The sequence below is a fragment of the Babylonia areolata genome, chromosome 11, assembly GCF_041734735.1.
Source record: "Babylonia areolata isolate BAREFJ2019XMU chromosome 11, ASM4173473v1, whole genome shotgun sequence".
Lineage (NCBI taxonomy): Eukaryota > Metazoa > Mollusca > Gastropoda > Neogastropoda > Buccinidae > Babylonia > Babylonia areolata.
Window position 1 is genome coordinate 5,987,204 of NC_134886.1, and position 17,500 is coordinate 6,004,703.

Below are 17,500 nucleotides of genomic sequence, written 5' to 3' on the forward strand. Positions count from 1 at the left end.
GCGGATTCCGCCAGATACCCTCGCTCCTCCGTCAACCATCAGCTGTCGTGTCATAATTTGTCTTCGTCTGGCGCGTTTGTCAGAGCGAGGCGTCTATGTCCCTGCGAGGATTCGCTTCCAACATCCCCCATCCACCCCCCTAGCCCCCACCACGCCCCTAACCCCCACCACCACCCTAACCCCCACCACCCCCCTAACCCCCATCCACGCCCCTAACCCCCACCACCCCCCTCCACCCCCCTAACCCCCATCCACGCCCCTAACCCCCACCACCCCCATCCACCCCCCTAACCCCCACCACGCCCCAAACCCCACCACCCCCCTAACCCCCACCACGCCCCCCTAACCCCCACCACCCCCCTAACCCCCATCCACGCCCCTAACCCCCATCCACGCCCCTAACCCCCACCCACGCCCCTAACCCCCACCCACGAAGTATGGTTACCTTATGGTGGGGTGATAAACAAAAACGTTACATGCATGTGTGTGTGTGTGTGTGTGTGTGTGTGTGTGTGTGCGCGCGTGCGTGTGTGTGTGTGTGTGTGTGTGTGTGTGCGTGTGTGTGTGTGTGCGTGCGTGCGCGCGCCAACGCACACGTGGCTGAAACCTAGCTGTATGACACAGGAAGCGAATGATAAACGCCCAAAGGCAACTCTCAGTCGGCTTTTTCCCAAATAGGCTGCCTGTTGTGCGACTGGCTCTGTGTTTGTAAAGCGCTTTGAGCTTGTTCTCTGACCGAGGCTCGACGCTATAGAAGTACCCATATCACCAACATCACATCGTCGTTGGTGTCGTCATCATTATAATCATCCCCCTTCACCCCCCCCCCCCCATACCCCCACCACCGCATTCTTCATCCTTCCTTATCTCCCCTTCTCCACTGTACTCCTCCATTATCCCCCCCCTTTCGCTCCCTTGGCCATGACCAGAACCTGTGAGTGTGAGAGTGGGTTCGTGTACGGGAATGTCGTCTGTGTGTTGTAAAGCCGGTGGCCAGTTAGTCGCATGTCTGTTCGGTTCAGTGTTATTTCCGATATACGATACTCCTCTTCCGTGACGCCAGATTGGTGCCTGCTCTTAACGTGAATGACTACTTGTCTGTCAGAAAGTTTTTTTAAACTGTATGTCATTGTCTGGACTTGCGTAAAGGACTGCTGCTTGCCTTTCAGAAAGTTTTCGGGTTTGTGTGTTTTCCAATTTGCACCACCGTCAGATAAATACTGTTCCGCTATGTCAGACTCGGTTTAGGATTTAGGTGAAGACCCGTCTTTACTCCCTGTTGTATGACCCCCTTTCTCTCTGTCTCTCTCTGTCTCTCTCTCAATGCCTCCACTTTCTTTGTCTCTGTCTCTCTCTGTCTCTCTCTGTCTCTCTGCCTCTCTGTCTGTGTGTGTCTCTCTCTCTCTCTCCGTCTCTCTGAGAATTAATCTGTCTCTTGGTACAGATCGTGAAGTGAGTAAGAAGAGGGGTGAACGGGGGGAAAAAAGCACTCATCCAAGCATGTAAAACTGTTAGGACGTTTTATTGTGTGTATGGCTGGAGTTACTAGTTCTGTAAACGGCTTGAGAACACTCTTCGTTTACTCCAGGCCCGACTGAATCCCGATGACTTGATGAAGCAGGAAGAGTTCCCTTCCATCAACGAAAGGAGACAGACAGTTTGTTCCCTTGGACGACGGGCGCAATAGCCGATTGGTTAAAGCGTTGGACTGTAAATCTGAGGGTCCCGGGTTCGAATCACGGTGACGGCGCCTGGTGGGTGAAGGGTGGAGATTTTTACGATCTCCCAGGTCAACATATGTGCAGACCTGCTCGTGCCTGAACCCTCTTCGTGTGTATATGCAAGCAGAAGATCAAATACGCACGTTAAAGATCCTGTAATCCATGTCAGCGTTCGGTGGGTTATGGAAACAAGAACATACCCAGCATGCACACCCCCGAAAACGGAGTATGACTGCATACATGGCAGGGTGAAAACGGTCATAAACGTAAAAGCCCACTCGTGTACATACGAGTGAACGTGGGAGTTGCAGCCCTCGAACGCAGAAGAAGAAGAAGAAGAAGAAGAAGAAGAAGTTGTTCCCTTGGACAAGCGTTTCTGTGATTCTCCGGGTTATTTTTTTTGTCTTCTTTTCTTTTCTTTTTATTTTCCTGTTGTTGTGATGTCAGTTCCTCTCTCTCCTTTTTCTTTTCTTTTCTTTTCCCTAGTTCTGTTCCATGGCGTGTGTAATGCCGCCGCCACATTTCGCGTGAAGTTTTCGTCATGTTATATGTGGTTACTGGATTGCGGTTAAGCTTGAGAGAGCTAATATTGCAACCCCCCCACCCCACCCCCGCCCCCCAAACCCCCACCCCTTCCCCCCACACCCACACCCCCAGAAAAAAAAGGAAAAGAAGAAACATAATATATCATAAAAGGAAGAAAAGAAAAAAAAAAATGATGATCAACGAAACTGGGTCATCTCAGATTTCTCTTAAACCTACCGGCACCAAGTTGTCATTTTTTTTTCCGTGGCTGGTTCTCTCTCTCTCTCTCTCTCTCTCTCTCTCTCTCTCTCCCCCTTCTCTCTCCCACTCTCCCTCCTTCTCCCTTACTCCCTCTCTCTCTCTCTCTCTCTCTCTCTCTCCCTCCCCCTTCTCTCTCCCACTCTCCCTCCTTCTCCCTTACTCCCTCTCTCTTTCTCTAATCCCGTCCACCCGCCCCTCTCTCCTCCTCCCCGTCTCTCTATCCCTCTTCCTTTGGTACTCTTAATTAACTCACTCAGTACAGCCAGTCCTCTCTTCTCCTCTACACAGACCCCTCGGATGTCCAGTGGGTGTCTGAATGACCTCAACCTTTAGCTTCCGTCGTCAGAACTGTGGTATTCTTTGTCAACATTCACCTCTTCAGTATAAGAGCGTTCCGCTTGCAATATTTTGATGATGGTAATTGGGATGAAACGCTGTTAACGTCGTCTCTTTCGCCGCTCCTATGGAGAGAGTTAAACTACCGCAAATCTATAGTTCTTTCCCTTTTTTCTTTTTTTTTCTTTTTTTTCCTTCTTTTTTTTCCGGCACGTTGGGCAGTAAAGGATGAGGAACTTACGTACCCTGTCTGTAAGGATTTCCCCTTCCTCACCTACCCTTCACTCCCCTTCCCTCCCCACCCCCCTCCCTCCTTCCTCCCCACCCTATTATCTCACACCCTCTTCAGTTTGTCCTTGACCGAAAGCTTGTGAACGGCTAAGCCTGCCTCGTGTTGAAAGCTAGGTCCGGACATGCATGCACTGAGAGCCGTCAGCTGAGTTAGCTGTCCGCATGTCAAGAGTGTCCGGGTGAGATTTCCGATAGATACCCTTCCCCCCCGCCCCGCCCTGCCCCCCAACAACCCCCAACCCCGTCCATTACCCCCGCCTTGGCGCTTGCTAGATTGACGCCCGGATGGGAAAAACTACAGATAGAGTTTGTGTGTCGGAGAGGTTTTATTTAGAGTGTAGTTGCAGTTTCCACTGTGCCCGCACGCTCTGGTTAGCAACAGCTGCATGCACGTTGTTAGTGTTAGTTAGGGATTCGGCTGTATGGGAAAAATTAATCTCCCCTCTGTCTGAGTGTCAGTCTGTAGGTCTGTCTGTCTGTCTGTCTGTCTTTTCCTCATCTCCCTCTCTCTCTCTTTTTCTCTATATCTGTTCGCCCTCTATCTTTCCCTCCCTCTCTCTGTTTCTCTCTCTCCAACACTCTCTCTCTCCTCCTCTCCCACTATATATCTCTCTTCTCTCTTACATACACAGACATCTCTCTCTCTCTCTGTGTGTCTGTCTGTCTGTGTGTGTCTGTGTCTGTCTGTCTGTCTTTGTCTTTCCCCCCTCTCCCTCTCACGTGAACGTGGGGCTGAGACCTATATGTGAATAAACCATTCCGTTCCCTTCTCCCCCCTCTCTCTCTCTCTCTCTCTCTCTCTCTCTCTCTCTCTCTCTCTCTCTCTCTCTTTCCCACACACACTCTATCCTCCTCCTCCCCCCTACCTCTCTCTCTCTCCCTGTACTCAATCGCTCTCAAACGCAATCGTGCAATCGAAACTGACCAAAATGAAATCGCTCTCCATTTGTCACATCCTTGTGGGAGTGCGCGCGCAGTGTGTGTGTGTGTGTGTGTGTGTGTGTGTGTGTGTGTGTGTGTGCGTGCGTGCGTGCGTGCGTGCTAAGGGCAGGAAGCGGAGGATAGGATCACGGACAAGGGTGGGGGCTGCCTTCTTAATCAGATCAGATCGAGTCGGTTTTTATCTCTGTCTGTCTGTCCTGTCTGTCTGTCTGTCTTTATGCTTGTGCATCTGACTGGTCCCTCTCTTTCATTCACACACACACACACACACGCGCGCGCGCGCACGCACACGCACACAGATGTGTTTATGTTGTTATTGTTAATATTGTGGTGTGGGTTTTTTTTTCATGAAGTCAGGAAGCGACAGGAAGCGATGTGCTCGGGTTGAGGGGGATTAAATGTGTTTGCGTCGTCTGTTTGTATCAGTCTGGAACATCTATCACCCGTTTATCTGGCATTCATTCAGCATTTGTTCAAATCTCGTGCCGTTGTCTTATCTGTGCCTGGACGTTGGTGGTATAGTTAGTATAATGTAGTCTTGTGGATGTGGATATCGTGCAGATCTGTTTATCATTGATCATGTTGTTTTGATGTGTACAATTCCTTCTTGTTTGTGTTTGACATTAACCTGTCCATGAACTAATGTTTTCTTTTTTTGTTTTCCTTTCTTCGGGGGGGGCACCGCCTGGTTCAGCACACTGGCTGCGGCATCGTTCTAACACAGTGACAGCACCAAAAGAAAAAGAAACAGACTGATTAACCTACTTTGAACAGAAGCAGAAATCGGCGTTAAGAGTGGGTGGGGGAAAAAAAAAAGGAAAGAAAGTCTGGTCTTTCGTAAGCAAAGATGTTTTAATGCTGTTTGCGAAAAATATTCAGTTTTCTGTTTTGGCCTTCAAGGGGGTTGGGGTGGGGTATATTATATATTGACCTTTGTGAACCACCTGGTGCCGGTTAATCTCATAAGAGACAAACAAACAAAAGCAACAAAAAACTTGTTACACGTGAAAAAATGAGTCATCTGAACATTATCTTCTCACCGGTTTGCTCCGGCCTTCAACGGGTTATTAGAACTGACATTTCACCACGACAAGCCAATTACTTTGAGAGGCTAGAGTCGTATTTCTGCCCGATAATTTAAAACAAAAAAAAAAGTTATTAAATCTCCTGTGGAGGTTTCCAATGATTCTAATCAACCTTCAACTTCGTGGTTTGTTTTATAATATTATTTGGAGGAAAACAACTGTTCAAAATAGGTTTCACTGTCTGAAAACAGGGTTTGTGCTACAGTTTTGTTTTATGTTTTGATGACTGAGAACTGTCTCAAACGAGGTTCAGGGGAAGAAGAAGAAGAGCTGAGCTGACCTTTGCACAAACTAACCCTACCCCCCTCTCTCTCTCTCTTCAGCCCTTTCTTCCAGCAGGCGTGGTGGGGTGCTGTGGTTTTGCAGTGAGTGTATGTGGTGGTGGGTGGTGGGGGTTCGGTTCTTTGCACCACTGACACCTTCGGTTTGGTTTGTTCTGGCTGGCACCAACACTTGTCTGTCTCTCTGTCTCTCTGCACTATCTCCCAGACCCCTGTCAGAGTTTTCGCTGTGACCCCCCTAAAGTGTGCCTGGTGGACTCGAACCGCTCACCCAAGTGCCAGTGTAACTATATCTGCGACAAAGACCTGAGACCCGTGTGCGGCACGGACGGGAAAACGTACAGCAATCAGTGCGTGCTGGACATGGAAGCCTGCAGGCAGCATAAGAACATTCGGCTGTGGTACTCGGGCGAGTGCACGACAGGTTTGTATTGATTTTTTTTTTTTTTCTTTTTTTTTCAGCTGTTTGATGTAATGTAAATGAGCATCTCCAGAGGTGTTCTTGTGCCTGCCACGCGGGCACTTTTTTGTGGGGGTATCATTATATATATATATATATATATATATATATATATATATATATATATATATATATATTCCAGACCAATACTGGTTTTGATTTTTTATCTGTATACTGTAACTTTGTATTGCACTCACGCTTTCACGACCTTAACAATTAACAACCCCTCTCTCCACCTCACTCCCTCACCCCCTCACCCCCTCAACCACTCACCCTCCTACCCAACCATTCGTTGGTCAAGAGAATTTATTATACAGGCCAAAAGGAGTACTGCCGAAAAGCAGTTTGTCCGTTGTTTTTAGGTCAAGAAAGAATGAGTCGTTTTCCTCACGACCGATTTGCTGCTGTTTTTGTTATCATTGGTTGGTATTGTTTTCTTCTACTTTTTTTTTTCGGAAGAATCTGGTTGCTAATAATGATATTTTCACATTTGTTTCTTGATGATAATCTTCTTCCTTAATGGCCTGTAATACTTTGTATGTAATCACACTTGTACGTCCTGTTTATATTTGTGTGAAAGACTGCTGCCGTCTGTATCTACAGTGTTTGAATACCTTCTTTCAGGACCCGCCCCCTCCCTCTCCCTCTCCCCCCCCCCACCTCTCTCTCTCTCTCTCCCTCTCTCTCTCTCCTTGCTATCTGTCATGTAAGATACAAATGTTGTGTATGAAATACGATTGATTATAGATTTTATATGCACAGATTGAAAACAATCAGAAGAAAATGATTAATTTAAGTAAAAGGTAGGCACAGGTAACACAGTTTGGTTACACAAAACAGACATGGTTGATGACGGTAGTAGCCAGTGTCGTGTTGTTGTTGTTATCATTGTTATCAGCATCGTTATCATTATTGTTATCATTATTATTGTCATTATTGGCAGAATAGTTGTTCTTTTTCATGTTCTTATTGATTCTATACTGAATCCATAGCTGAATCATAGATCAGGGAATCGGTGTAGTGTATATCTCTTTTTTCTTTTTTTTTTCGTTTTTTTTTCTCAAGGCCTGACTAAGCGCGTTGGGTTACGCTGCTGGTCAGGCATCTGCTTGGCAGATGTGGTGTAGCGTATATGGATTTGTCCGAACGCAGTGACGCCTCCTTGAGCTACTGATACTGATACTGATACTTTCGAAAACTACAAACGAGAGAGAGTGTGTGTGGTGTGAGAAGTTTCTGTCGATATGTGTAAATGTTGTAGCCTAAAATAACTATTCATTGTAGCATCAGCAAAGTGTCCAAATGAGGATTAGTGCGTATAATGAGTTCGAAATCAATATCATTGTAAAATAATTCTTTGTCCTCAAAATAACATCTAAACAGGATGTTTGGTGAAAAACGAGACAGCCGTTTCCTAAGCTCAAGGGATGTTAGTATTTCTTGGTTATTCATAAATGCTTAGCTTTAAATGTACGTCCGTAAGTTGACTTCTCTTTTTTTTTTCTTTAAAAACAACAACAAAAAACAGGTCGAATCATTGTTGTTGTTATTTTTGTTTTTAATGTTTTCTTATCGGCATTATGAAAAAGATGAGTTGTATTTTCTGTCAACAAACTGAAATATAAAGACAACGGTAGATTTAATTTTGAAGGTAGTTTTTATAAGAAGAGAGAGAGAGAAAAAAAAAAACAAAAAAAAACATTCCCCGTAACATTAAAATGAAATTTGAACAGACGGGATTTAACTTTTGAATACAAAACTGCGCTGATATGAGGGTAGACTTGTTGGTGTGTTGCTTCGGACGGTAACGGACTTTATAGTTGATTCCCTGCTGTCGTGTTTTGTCTGTCTCTGGAGTAACGAAGGTGATGTTGACCCTGTGCATGACGGCTTGCATGACACGGTGACTGCAGTGCATTTTGTGTGCATGGTCAGAGCTCTGTTCCTCCCTCCGCCACCCGCCCTCCCACCCACCCACCCACCCACCTAGCCGTTTATGTCACACACACACACGCGCACACACAACCTTCACCCTTGACCACTAAGAATTGCAAAGCACACACACACACACACGTCAATATTGTGATCTCTCCCCCGTGTGTGTGTCCGCAGATTGTGATGTTAAATGCCTAGTTCCTTCTGCACTGGTTTGTATCTCTGATAAATTACTGTTGGACTCTCTTCTGTTGTCTAGCAAGGGAGGATTTATCTAAGATATGACTGGTGGAAATGAATGGTTGTCCTTCAGGTTTATGTGACATTTTGATATGTTATGTGTTGATTTATGGCATTTTTCTTTTCTTTTCCAGTTGTGCTAACTAAACTACGATGATGTGTTAATGAACTGAACTGACTATTATAACGCTTGTGTGGAATTATTGATAATGATATTGTCATCATCGTCATTATCATCATCATCATTGTCGTAATCATCATCGTCATGTTGTTATCATTATCGTTCGTATTTTGTGTTGTGAGATCGTGGTGGTCATATTATCTGTTATCCTGCTTTCGGTAACCCATGTGAAATTGATTTATGAATTAAAAAAAAAATAGACATAACACACACACACACACACACACACACACACACACACACACACACACACACACACACACACACACACACACACACACACACAAATATATATATATATATATATTCCCCTTTGTTTTCAAATTTACATTCCGGTTCAGTTCCGAATAATCATTTACTGATTCGGAAAACATTAAAACAGTGTTCACAACGACTTTACTAAGGATAGTTCGCATTTTAAGCGTGTATGCGCTGTACTTGTTTAAATATGAAGTGATAACTTTATTATATTTAATTTATCATCACATTTAGACCACCTCAGGTTGTTTTTTTCTGAAGTAATATACGACTGGGACAAACTTTGGAACATCTACATAATTGTACTTTAGAAGAGTTGCATATCAGCGGTTACCTTTGTCACGGTCGTTTTTTTTTTCAACTGCCATGTGAAACTAAAAGAATCATCTTCCAAAAGAAAACAAAATAGAGGTAGAGTCCACTATAATAGGCAAAAATAAACGCACACGGGTTTGGGGGTTTTTGTTGTTGTTTTTTGGTTTGTTTGTTTGTTTGTTTTTTTTCGTTTCTTGTATCAACAAAAATCTGCAGTATTTCAGAGGGGCCTAGCTATTCTAGAAATGAAGATAAAGTGCTTTCACTTTGTTTAAATCACTTTGAACCACTTCATATGTGTGGGAAATGATTTCGTGGGATAAGAAAAAGCCCATTCCAACTAATGTAATATTGTCAATATTGTCAAAATACGTACCATTATCAATATACATACTCTTTTCAGATGCAAAAACACATAAAAAAAACTTTAAAGGAACAATAGCATTATGTAATCTTAAGTTATAAGATGTTCCAGCATAACGTAAAACAAATGACTGTTTTTGGTAAAATAGCACAATCCAATTATCAAAACGATAGCATATTATGAGCTACGTGTTAATGATAAAAGAAACCCCATTAGTTGGGGAGTTACGAAAGACGAGAAAATATTACGCAGATGATATTTTACCATCTGTTATGCGGACATGCTATTAAGCTTTTGTATTCTGTATCATTTTGATTGCAACTCAGGTGAGCATCATTAACGATAAAAGTAATTAGACTGCTGTTCATGTTTCTATGTTGCATTTGTATTCTTCATTTGCACCAAGCACTGTTTCTAAAAGTGCTAAGCAATACCCCTGGTGCAGTGAAAGATGCCTTACGCAAAAGACAATGGAATGCTTTCACATAAAGGGAGTGGAATAGTGCTTACTTTATATACCCCATACGGTTCGAATGCAAGTATACAATAAGAGTGAGAAAACGTTTTCGTTTTTGTTTTTTTTTTGTTTTTTTTTTCTTGTGATACATAACAACATCAGTTCGTCATTATTTTTTGTGTCTAATGTTTTTGTTTTCTTGTTAAATAATCACGCATTTGATTTTTTTTTTTTTTTTTTTTTATCATTCCATTGTTGAGACATAACGAATATCATTTCGTCAATAATTTGTGTCTAACGTTTGTTTCTTTGTTTGTTTTATGATCAAAGATTCACGCATCTGATGTTGCTTTTTTTCTTGTTGTTGTTGTTGTTGTTTTTGTTTATATGTATGTATGTTTGTTTCTATTGTTGAGCCCAATCCCTATGTCTGTGTGTATAAAAACTGTGGTACTAAGGCCATGCGTCTTCTGATTCTGTCACTGCCACATACCAGGGACTAAAATTATCTCGGGTACAGTTCAGGATGAGTATAGTAGACATGGTAAATTATCTCGTTATGAGGCTTCTTTTGTCTCATCCTATATCACCTGCCTGGACTCACCTTATTTTTCAGTCATTTTAGTCTCTCAGTTGTTGTTTTTTATTTTGTTTTTGTTTTTTTGTTTTTTGTTTTTTTTTCTACTTCTTACTTTCACGTTTGGATGGATGTCTTTCTTCAACTCCAGTTCTCAACTTGTGTTGCTGGTGTGTTTTTTTTCTACACTGTGATATTTTGAACACACCACATCATTTTATTTATGTTTGTTTGGTTTAAAAAAAAAAACAAGAATGCTATTATTATTATTATTATTGTCTTTCGGATGAATAAAATGTTTCGTGACCATCCATCATGGAAAGCAAATGGATTGGAATAACCCCGTGAAAAAAAAAAACTAAGATGGATGATGATGAAACACACTTCGTCTATTCAATCCCCCCCACCCCCACCCCCACCCCCCGCCCCCCTATGGATGATGATGAAACACACTTCTATTCAATCCCCCCCCGCTCCCCCCCCCCATCCTCGGATGATGATGAAACACCGTTTATTCAACCCCCCCAACCCCCCCCCCCCCCATCCCCCATGGATGATGATGAAACACCGTTTATTCAACCACCCAACCCCCCCCCACTCCCCCCCTCCCACATGGATGATGATGAAACACACTTCGTTTATTCACCACCACCACCACCCCCACACCTCCACCTCCCTCCCTCCTCCTTCTCCCACACCACTCCATTCGCTGAAGTATCGTGTTTAAAACGATTCATTGTTCAGACAATATTTGGCTGTTTTGTGAACATTTCTTCCATCGATGCTGTCCTAGTTTCTGTAATGCTTTGAAATGTATCACTCAGTGTACTCAGTATTGCACAAGACTTGATACTATACTCTATATTACTTAGCACTGTATCATCATTATTTGTATATCATCATTATTTGCATGTCTGTATCATTCTGGCATCTCTCTCTCTCTCTCTCTCTCTCTCTCTCTCTGTATATATATATATATATATATATATATATATATATATATATATATATATATATATATATATATATACATACATACATACATATATATATATATATATATATATATATATATATATATATATATATATATGATTTGTTGTATTATATGTGTTGTAATGATATGCAATCATGGTTCAACATTGACGTATGAATACAAAAAAAAAAGAAGCTAAATACTATTCACTCTGTACAATATCCAATACATAGCTAGCACGTGATATAAGCAGGCTTTGGAACACTCTTTGAATGACCGTTGAAGTCAACGTATATTTAAATACAACCAGAGCAGTTCCGTTTTGTTCTTTCGGGCTCATTGATTTATATGCAGATGCAACAATATTTCTGACTAAGGAGGTGCACACACATATTATGTAATTGGTGATGTGACATGAATTTCATGATATTCTTAATTCAAAGATTTTAATAACGATTTTCTTTGATTTTAAGCCAACACAGGTATATTTGTGACAGCGTAAAAAATACTTGGATAACGTAATGTACAATTCATCTCAAAGTGTACTGCCATGCAAAAGCACCTATCAAAAAGAAGGCAGTTTCTATCTATGCAGTTTGGTGTATAATCCATAAACATTTCAAAGGTGGAGTACATTGCATTTTTATATTTGACGGAAGTATCACAAGCAACTTGTACTGATGCAGAAGAAAGAAAGAATAAAATTCAGACATTACTTTTATAGTATTTCCTTGCCAAGGATCGCAAAGACGTTATTCTAAATTTGCTGACAAAAAATGTTAAAGGAAGTCCGCTTGTTACTTTGCTTTTCATTTTTAGGACAGGACATTTCATCAATAAACGATTTGTGTGTGTGTGTGTGTGTGTGTGTGTGTGTGTGTGTGTGTGTGTGTGTGTGTGTGTGTGTGTGTGTGTGTGTGTGTGTGTGTGTGTGTGTGTGTGTGTGGTGTATGACGTCTTTCAAGCTCATGCCCATCCGCACTTACTTTTTTTTTCTTTTTTTCAATTCACATAGTTGTGTTGTTGTGTGTATATACTCTGCCTGTGCTTGATTTTTGTTCTTTAGCAAAACCTGTTAGTGTTAAGATTCGATGAATTGAACTTTGAGATTTGCTTTTGAATATCAGTTTTCATTTATGGAGGAAACAGGGTACCAGATGTGTGATTAAGGAGGTTTGACTGCTTACAGTATTGCTGTCTTGATGGCTCAGTGGGTTTTGTTTATCACTGGGACAGAATTGTACATTTCATAATCAACAAAAAGAGTGCAGCCATTAACAACCTAAATTATCAGTTTTCTCCTGATGTGACCATGGACATCACTGCCAACAAAAAAAACAAATACGATACCATCGTCAACGGCAGTATTTGTTATCAAACAAAACGACGACAACCATGGAACACTGATTGGTTTAAACTGTATTAAGATTTCATAGATGATATTACTAGTTATAACGATAATAATGCTATTCTGCCATCAGTTAATTCTGTCAGCTCTGTTTTTTTTATCTTCTTTAAGTTAAATCATTTATCTGCAGATGTAATTGGTTTAGTTCATGTGTGGATATCGTTTTCTGAATGCCTTATGTGTATCATTATACATCTGTGCACATCCCTATATACTGCTTTTGTACGCCAGTAGATGTGTTTTACAATGTGCATGCTTTGGGGAACTGAATTTTACATCAAAGTTCTGAAATTTACATCAGTGTCGGAAATTATCTTCAAATTATATCCATTGCCATCTATCCTTATCTGTCGATCAACAAACTGATTGCACCTATGACCTTTTTTTTCTAAAAAAAGAAAACATTTCTATGTGTGTTGTCGTGCTTTATATATATATATATATATATATATATATATATATATATATATATATATATATATATATATCTTTACCGCACTGCTTTATTCCCTGAAAAAAGTATTATCTGTATCTGTATTTCATGACAGTGAACTGTTGTGAACACATCATAATGTAATTAATATTATATATATATATATATATATATATATATATATATATATATATATATATATATATATATATATATAACTTGTGGTAAAAACGATAATGATGTGTTCAGTTTATACAACAATATTCTGTAACAAACTGGAAGGTTGGTTTCATCAGTAGCTGTCACTTACGCTGAGAATCTTAACCATTCAAAATTTAGAGACTGAATACAGAGCTGGGAGTTACTAGGTCCGAAAGCTGTAACGGCTCATTAGGTTATGCTTTGATTTTCGCCGACAACGATTATACTGGGTTTTGTGTGCTTAGTGTATATGTAAATGTGTAAGTAGTTGAAAGTGCGTTCCCTCAGTACTTCGTTTGTGCATGTTGATTGTGTGTACTTTGATATGAAAATTAAACCCATCACAGTTTAAAACAATACAGTTGGGGTGTCAATTATCTACTCGTATACAAGGAACCAAGCAAAGAAAAAAATAAATGAAAATATGGAAACCAAACAGATGTGAGTGGGAAATATGGAAGCTTATCTGTTGATAACCAGGTTATTGCAAAAATAGTGTCATTGAATTTTTAAAGGATAGAAGCTGTGTTTTCTGTACTTTCTTCACTGATTTGTTAGTAGTTGAAATAGCATGGCATCCAAACTTGCAACTATGTAAACTGAGAAATCCTCAGGTTGAACACTTTCCTGACCGTCTATCCGTTTGTCTATTCTTGGTGAATCTTGTCGAACTATGACCATCGCCGTATAATATGACGGATAAGAATGAACATGATCGTGCCTATCTCTCTCTCTTTCGGCTCTTGCCCTACCAACAGGTACAAATGAAGATTCTAAGAAAAAACAGCTTAGTTATTTACTTGAATAGCTATTTATTTCTGTGTTCGTTTCTTACTCTTAAAAATTACCATTCGTACTGATAACAGCGGAATTTGTTTTTTTTTAATACAATTTCCACTCTACAACGCAATCAGTTATCTGACTAAAGTGCACATTGGAAGCAAAAACGCAAGAAATCACCAGCTATCAAACCTGTAACACAGTGCATTGTTAATGGCTAGCATGTGTTTTCTGGAATGTCTATTGGGATCTCTCATGGCTGAATAACCAAACGATGAACATATTCAAGGGGTTACTAGTAAGTAGCATAGGGAAACGTTGACCATACTGTTCGCGTGAGGTGGGTGTATACACTATACTGACATGACACACAGCGGTGACATCTATTTGTGTCCTCGCTGTGGGTAAGAATGAGCTGGTAGGGCTTTGTACATGTGTGACCGTCATACGCTATTCATGAATTACGTTTTGTATGCTGATTTCTGCTTGACCAGACAGGGCAAAAACAAAACAAAACAAACAAACAAAAAAAACCCACAAAACACACACACACACACACACACACACACACACACACACACACACACACACACACACACACACACACACACACACACACACACACAGTGTCCATTCCCAGACGGTTGTGTTTTTGTTTATTTATTTTGTTTGTTAGTTATCATTATTTATTTAATCTTTAATAGAAGGGGAGAAGAGAAGGGAGGGTGAGGAGGGGATAGCCGGAAGTTTAACACATTTGAAAATTTTGAATATTTACGACCAGCGAGAAATTATTTGTCGTCTTTCAAAGTCTATTTAGTTTTCACCCACTCCCTCTTCACACCCCCGCACCCTGCCACCTTTTAATTAAATACTGAATTATTACGGTTATTTACGACCAGTAAATATAATTTGATTTTTTCTCTTTCGAGTTTGATTTACGTTTTTCACTATAATCCCTCTCCGTTTCTTTTTCTTTTTAAATTGAACGATTCACGAAGCAGAAATATTGGATGTTTAACGTTTTGAATATGAATTTTGATTGAAACGAATTAGAAACGTAATACTTTTGGATACAAAATAAAAAACGAAAGACTGAAATGTTCTTCGAGTTTGGAATATTTGATTAAGACAATCTAGAAGTGCACGACTTTGGGTAGACAATTGAAATGTATATCGTTTGTGAATATGGAATTGAGACAAATCAGAAACGTGTTACTTTACTTTTCGAATTAAAAAAAAAAGATATGTTCGTCGTTTTTTGAATTGCTACTTAAGACAAATTACAATTGCATGACTATTGGGAGACAGACAAGAAAAATACAGCGACAACAGACAATTGAAATGTTTATCGTTTGTGGTTATGTATTTTAGAAACAAATTGCTTTTCTTTTCGAATTAAAAAAAAAAAGTGATGTTCGTCTTTTTCTTAATTGCTAATTGAGACAAATTAGATTTTCTGCATGACTATTGGAGACAGACAAGAAAAATACAGCAACTACAAAGATTTGAAATGTTTATCGTTTGTGGATATATAATTAAGACAAATTAGAAAAAGCATCACTTTACTTTTCAAATACAAAACAATTATCAAAAAGAATATATATATATATATATTTTTTAAACAAGGAAAAATTGAAATGATACTAAAACATAACTGTGCTTTCTTTTTTTTTCTCCTTCTCCTCCTCCTCCTCCTCTTCCTCCTCCTCCTCCTCCTCCTCCTCTTCCCCGGGTGGCAGCCAACAACCCATGTGACCAGGTGCAGTGCCGTCCGATGGAGGAGTGTAATGTGGACAGGAACGGGAAAGCTCGCTGCCAGTGCCCCCAGTTCTGTGAGCCTGTAGTGCGCTACGTCTGCGGCAACGATTCCCGCACCTATGACAGCGAGTGCCAGCTGCGCAAGCAGACCTGCGAAGCCTTCGACGGTCCTTACGTGGTGGTGGTGCACGAGGGGCAGTGCGGTAAGTGAGGCTGCGGTTTGATGAAGCGGTAGTTGTCGTGATGATGGTGATGATGATTGTGATGATGATGATGAGGAGGAGGAGGTGATGGTGATGATGATGAGGAGGAGGTGTCGGAGGAGTAGGAAGATAACAATAATGATGATGATGTTAGTAATAATGATGACGATGATGATGATGATGATGATGATTATGAGAATAATAATGATAATATGATAATAAGAGGAAGAAGAAGAATGATGATGATGATGATGATGATGATGATGATGATGATGATGATGATTACATACCCGTGAAAAGAAGGAGGAGCAGGAGGTAAGAAGAAGAAGAAGGAGGAGGAGAAGGAGGAGGAGAAGAAGAAGAAGAAGAGGAGACTTTCTAACCAACACATTTGCATTTTGTTGTCAGACTTTACTGCTGTCACCATAATTGTTGTTAAAATGCCATGCAAGGCTATGGCTGAATGAATAACTTGTGTCGAAGTTATTAAAGTAAAAACAACTTGTACAAAAGGAAAATCCCACTGCCCACCCACCCCATCCCCCTGTCCCCCCCCCCCCGTCCCTCCCCTCTCCCGCCCCTCCCCCCCCTTCCAATGCAGGTAATGCCATCTTTTGAGGCCACATTGCCGTTACTCACTGGTTGCGTCTTGTCTCTGACGAATGAAACGATGAAGTGCAATCTTTTTTTTTTTTTTAATGTGTGTGTGTGTGTGTGTGTGTGTATGTGTGTGTGCGTGCGTGTGTGTGCGTGCATGTGCATGCATGCGTGCGTGCGTGCGTGTGTGTGTGAATAGAATAGATTTTATTGTCATGAAACCCGTAAGGTTTATAAGACACAAGTGCAATGGTAAATTGAATGAACGAATGAAAAACACGTAATTAATCAAATCAGTTAATTGCAGTAAATTGCAGCAGCATTCATAAACAAATTTCCCCCAATCTTGTTTGTATATATTCATCATCTGTTAGCATCACCTGACTCTGTGTGTGTGTGTGTGTGTGTGTGTGTGTGTGTGGTTGTGTGTGTGTGTGTGTGTGTGGTTGTGTGTGTGTGTGTGTGTGTGTGTTGTGCAGGTCGAGAAACGCCGTGCAGAAACTTCCCGTGTCCCAATGACGCCGTGTGTCGTCTGCACATCAGTCAACCTCTGTGTGTGTGCCCGCAGTGCTCGGAGGAGTATAGACCTGTGAGTGTGTGTATGTGTGTGCACCGTGTGTGTGCGTGCGTATATATATAAATATGTGTGTGCGTGCGTATATATATATATATATATATATATATATATATATATATATATATATATATATATATATATATGTGTGTGTGTGTGTGTGTGTGTGTGTGTGTGTGTGTGTGTGTGTGTGCGTGCGTGCGTGCGTGTGTGTGTGTGTGTGTGTGTGTGTGTGTGAATAGAATAAAATAGAATAGAATAGAATAGATTTTATTGTCATGAAACCGTACGGTTTATAAGACACAATTGCAGTGGTAAATGAATGAACGTGTGTGTGT

At 40.8% G+C, this 17,500-nt stretch overlaps 1 protein-coding gene across 4 annotated transcripts in view; it reads left to right on the forward strand.

Annotated features, from left to right (window-relative positions):
• The window catches only part of LOC143287473 (agrin-like), a 776,455-nt gene that overhangs the window by 700,655 nt on the left and 58,300 nt on the right, over positions 1–17,500 (forward strand). For all 4 annotated transcript variants that reach the window (XM_076595485.1, XM_076595484.1, XM_076595486.1 and 1 more), the window contains 3 exons: positions 5,651–5,866; positions 15,770–15,991; positions 17,068–17,177. In XM_076595485.1, the coding sequence (XP_076451600.1) occupies positions 5,651–5,866; positions 15,770–15,991; positions 17,068–17,177 (548 nt within the window). The remainder of the gene's footprint in view (positions 1–5,650; positions 5,867–15,769; positions 15,992–17,067; positions 17,178–17,500) is intronic.